A 5,091-nucleotide genomic window follows, 5' to 3' on the forward strand; every position below is an offset into this window, starting at 1 on the left:
TTCCAGGACACGGAGAAGTTGTTGAATTATGAATTTGGCATGCTTTCTTGGAAATGACAGGTTCTCATAACGACATCAACATGCTTCAAGGGTCTCTTGTGTTCATGAAGCTTTGCAACAGGGAACAAAAAACTTTATGGCAGACGATGACATGTTGTGTTATTTTACATAATATGATCGTCGAGGATGAGAGTTATAGTGTTGCCTAAACCAACGGTTTTGAAATACGTGGAGTACAAGTTAAAATCCCTGAAGATCAAGATGCAATGCAGCTTATGAATTTTCTGCAGATGCATGAGAATCTCCGAGGTCATGACATGCACACACAACTACTCAATGATCTGGTGGACCATATGTGAACTCACATTAAAAATTAAAGAGCAGATGATTGATTGTACACTTCAAATAAAATTGATGTAAACCCTTTTTACGTACGGTACCAACATTTATTTTAAGTGCGACGTTTATTATCGAATGATCTACGTGCATGATTTTATATGGATTTAAAACCCCGAATATGAAGTATATGGATGCATGAAACGAAATATGAGGGACCGTCCGAAGAACATGCGCTGACGCGTTTGCGGGCGTATAGGGTGACTGGTTTGCCGAGTTTGGTAGGCTCTAAAGTGCTTATTGATGTGCAACGTCCTACAACTCCTCGTCGTGACGACCGGCAGTTGGCTTGGAGAGTTTTGGACTAGCCAGGCTCTCCAGCCAGACCTCGTCGCGGACGGTGGCGCATTCGTCGTCGTTGCGGTGCCACGTCCAAACGGCGCTCGTCTCGTTGACGATTCTCAACCGACCGTGCCCGAAGCTCGCCTCCCGGAACACCGACATGTGCGCTGACTTGTGATCCTTGAGGAACCTTCAAGAAAAAAGTAACAAGAATCCCTAAATCATTTCAGAATCTATAAGCAAAGAGCAAGGACATCATAAACGGTGAGATCGGTCGCCTACTCGAGAGCAAGCCCTTCCCTGTTGCCGCCGTCGCCAATGGTGATGAACATCGGGCCCCGGCTGTCGGCCTCGTTGTCGTAGATCCTCGTCTATTTTCATCGACCAGCCAAAAAATTAGCCTGTTTGGCAGTTGATCAATCAATATGGAGCAAAAATATGGTAGGGCTTACGAATCGCTCGTAGGCGTGGACGTGCCCGGAGAAGACGACGTCGACGCGGGCCTCGTAGAGGAGCGTCTCCATGGCGGCGCGCATCGCCTCGCCCTCCCCCTGGTGCGCCTGATTGGTGTTGTACCATGGCGCGTGCAGCAGGACCAGCAGCCACGGCGTCTTCCGCCGGTCCACGCCGGCGAGGTCCCGCTCCAGCCACGCGTACTGCTCCGACCCTTTCTCGAACTCCGCGTAGGATCCCAGCATCACGACGTGGGCCGCGCCGCCGGCCATGTCGAAGGAGTAGTAGAGGTTGGAGGCGGAGCCGCTCTCGTCGTGCGGCATGCGCCACCGCGCATTGTATGCGACGAAGGGCGCGAAGCCCACGACGGGGAGCGCCTCCACCTCGTGGTTGCCCTCCGTCACCATCCACGGCCGCGCGCTCGCCAGCGGCTGCACCAGGCGCCCGAACGAGTCCCACAACGGCTGCTGCGTGTCGGCGTACGACAGGTCGCCCGGGAGCAGCAGCATGTCGTAGTCCGCACCGCCGATGTGCGACAGCGTCGACGCGGTCCAGCCGGTCTGGCCGAGGTCGCCGATGACGACGAGCTCGATGGGGAGGGACGCCGGAGGGGTCCTGAGGGTGAACTCGTCGCCGGCCTTGCCGCACCGGTAGTGGTAGGTCGTGCTGGGCGACAGCGGGCCGATCGTGACGTGGTGGATCGCGCCGGACTTGTAGAAGAAGTATCGGTACGTCGCGTGACCGCCCGTCGTCGACACCGTGTAGTTGCCGCGAGATTTGCCGTACTCCACCACCGACGGCGCGTTCCGGTCGTCAGTGACCCATGAAATCCTCATTCTGTCGCTTCCGACTGTTGAAATATGCACCTAACGGGTAACATGTGAAAATGTAAATTGGTGAAAATACCCTCAATAGTAAACACAGTTACACAAAAGAATTATACAAACATCCGTAAAAAAATTATGTATAAACCCTCCCTAAAACAAAGAATTGTATCAAGAAACAGACCTGTGGCATAAAGGCTAGTCTGAAGAAACATTCAGATTATAAGCAAAATATCTGTATTTTTTTTTCTTTTTAAATACGTATACGGATGTGTGTCACATTTTGATAAAAAAAGGGTAAAGAAAGTCATCCACAGTATGTAAAATGCAAGACGCGTCGCGAGGTACTTGTGAAAATAAATCGTTTTTTAGTATCGATGCAATTGGTGTTTAAGCAAAACTGGTTTATGTACCTCTCTAACCAGCTTGCATTTCTTTTAAATGATACTAGAAGGCAACTACTTTTCGTATTGAGTACTGTCGATGTCAGTTTCATCATCTTTATAGTAGGCACGACTGGACTGGTAGGTAGAGGAATTAAACCCCTCTGTACAAATCCGCACATGATCATGGCAGCATCTTGTAGAGGCATCAAACAACCCAGCACCATTTTTCTTCTTAGAAAACTCTGAAAATGTTGCAAACAGTCCTAAGAGCAACCTCAACCGCGTAATCCAAACGTACGCGCGTTTGTTTATTTTTTTCGTTTCGGTTGATCGACGGACATTCATATTCGCTTTTGTAATTGGATCGATTCTTATGCCCAACCTGATCATGATCCATTTTTAGGAGGCGCAAAAAACCATAATAAATATTTTAAAAATATAAAATCATTAATTAAACATTAATGCGACCCTGGCTCGGCCTTCGTGGGATGGCGGGGCCAACGGCAGCACAACTGCGTTGTCGGTAGCGGAGTGCGACATGGCCTCCGCCATCTGCTTCTGGCAGGTCGCCTCCTCTCTCTCCTCCTTGAGGCGTCGCCTCCTCTCTCTCCTCCTTGAGGCGTGCTTCCTTCTCGCTTGCATGCAAGATGGACGCCAACACGTCCTCGTACGCGGCCTCCGCCTCATGGTCTTCTTCTCGCAAAATTAGGGGCGACGGCAGTCCCACACAAACCAGGCCTTCCATTCGAGAGAGTCTGCAGCGTACATGGGATTACGCCGCTGCTCTAGTGGCAGCTGCTGTTGCCGGCGCCTCACCTCCTTCGCATGCGCCCGCGTCGACCGCGGCACCGCTGGCAGTGGGATCTTCTTCGGATCCAAATGTTACTCATGCGGCAGTGTGTCTTCGGGATAGGGGAGGGGGACGCGGTGCTCCCAGTGCCTCCTCGTCTGGTGCACTGATACGCCTACACGCTGCCGAGGCGAAGGGAAAGACGCTGACGATGGGAGCATGCGGACAGGAAAGGCGGGGGATTTGCCCTTGTCTTTACTGGAGAAGAAACCGGCTAGGGTTTGCCGTCCGCAACGGAGCAGCGGGTGGCTAGATGTGGATGGGGCGACTTCTCGAAAAGGATGTGCCCCCTTCTCCCCGTACGCTTAAATTAAAAAGGACTCCTATGAGTCATTGAAGTGTGGGCCCATGGTGGACGGTCGTCGTATGCTGGTTTTGACCGGACGCCGCGTGTGGACGGACGCGGACATGAGAATACGTGTGCCGCGTCCGCGCCGACACATTTCAGTCGCAATTTTAGACCGAAAATGAATCCACGCAAACATCAAGCGGACACGTTTAATTTTGGATCGACACATTAGACCTTTATTTTTGTCAACATTCATCCAAACGGACGCGGGCGGCGATCTGGGTGAGTTGCTCTAAGGGGTAACTGAAATTAACCTCAGATTGAGTTGCTAAACATCGAGGATTATCCATTGTCATTGTTATCCATTGTGTGGGTATGTGCTAAACATGGAGGATTCTCTGTCTATACAAGCCATGATGCAAAGCATGGCGGGAGAAAACAGAGTTGACCGATCATGGACGCTTCTGCCACCAATTCTTTTAAGGACAATTGTCGTTTGGAAAATTCTTATAAATCAGCTGCGCACATCTCAATGTGACAAAATGAAGAACACGCAGCTAAAAAGCAACTCTGCAAGAAATGCCAAATTCTTGCACACACACACACACACTGGAGAGTTGCTGAGAGTCAGAATCCACCCGTACCTGCTGAGGATGAGCCGCCGGCTTGTCGTGCGCCGTCAGCACAAGCGGGCTGGGCGGCGGCCGGACGTACTCGTCGGCGCGCGCGCAGAGAAACACCAGCGACGTGAGCCCCTGCATGAGCACCCTCCACGATTGCGCCATAGCTCCCACCAACAAGTCCCCGCAGAAGGTGCCGGTGACGCTGCGCCCGAGCGCCGCCTGGCTCATGCACCGCAGGCACCGCTCGTTGGCCGCCGCGAAGAGGACCCTGGCCACGCCGAGGACGCTACCGGCCGCGACGTGGTATAGAACGCGGATGAGCGACGCGGCCACGCGGAATGCCGCGCACATGAACAGTATCGTGCGGTCCGCCTCTTACGCGTGTCGCCGCGATGCCAGGAGAAGGAGGTCGGCGTCCCCTCCGTCACCATCGCCGGCCTTGGCTTTAAGAAGCACGAGACCTGGTGGGGCGTAGCCGCACGCCATTACGTTAATAGTAGTATTATGAGACGAAGACTTTGCTAGAGCGTATGTTGTGGCCTCGTAGGAATCGGGAGGCGCATATCCTGACTCGTGAGGGAGATGCCACGGGCGTTTGCCGTACCTGACATGTGCCGTGGGCGGCTGCGACGGTTGCGGCCGCCGGAGATGGGGTGAAGGCTCGTGCTCGTGCTCCTGCTGGTGGATGGGGAGGAAGGGAGGAGATAGGTAGGCTGGGGATGGCATTGCTGCAACTTTATCACGGTGGTTTTTTCTTTTTCTGTCCCTCTTCTTTTCTGCATTCTTTTGAGCCTGCTTGGCAATATATATCGCTGTTTGGATAGGAGCTGAAAGCAACACGCCAGCTGCTGACGCATGGGAGGTTGATGACTTGATGAGGACACGAGAATATTACTAGATGCTGTTTGAGAGGCTCATGACATGTGAGATGACACGCAATCTAGTCTAGTCACTAAATCGACTTTGATTGAAAGAGTTTGGATAATTG

At 52.4% G+C, this 5,091-nt stretch overlaps 1 protein-coding gene across 1 annotated transcript; it reads right to left on the bottom strand.

Annotated features, from left to right (window-relative positions):
• Positions 1–467: 467 nt before the first annotated feature.
• LOC123397963 (purple acid phosphatase 22-like) lies at positions 468–4,887 on the bottom strand. Its single transcript, XM_045092472.1, has 5 exons — positions 4,708–4,887; positions 4,125–4,564; positions 1,131–1,997; positions 961–1,049; positions 468–868 (listed from the first exon to the last, which is right to left on the bottom strand). The coding sequence occupies exons 2-5, from the start codon at positions 4,452–4,454 to the stop codon at positions 652–654; spliced, it is 1,503 nt and encodes a 500-aa protein (XP_044948407.1). The 5' UTR covers positions 4,455–4,564; positions 4,708–4,887; the 3' UTR covers positions 468–651.
• Positions 4,888–5,091: the final 204 nt, after the last annotated feature.

Source organism: Hordeum vulgare, chromosome 5H (assembly GCF_904849725.1).
Source record: "Hordeum vulgare subsp. vulgare chromosome 5H, MorexV3_pseudomolecules_assembly, whole genome shotgun sequence".
In the NCBI taxonomy this organism is placed as follows: domain Eukaryota; kingdom Viridiplantae; phylum Streptophyta; class Magnoliopsida; order Poales; family Poaceae; genus Hordeum; species Hordeum vulgare.

Excerpts from the sequence above, each read along its gene's own strand:
- LOC123397963 (XM_045092472.1), bottom strand. The coding sequence starts at position 4,454 with ATGTGCGCGGCATTCCGCGTGGCCGCGTCGCTCATCCGCGTTCTATAC. Across the intron at positions 1,998-4,124 it reads CGGCGGCTCATCCTCAGCAG|GTGCATATTTCAACAGTCGG; the intron begins GTACGGGTGGAT and ends GTTACCCGTTAG. Across the intron at positions 1,050-1,130 it reads TCCACGCCTACGAGCGATTC|ACGAGGATCTACGACAACGA; the intron begins GTAAGCCCTACC and ends CGATGAAAATAG.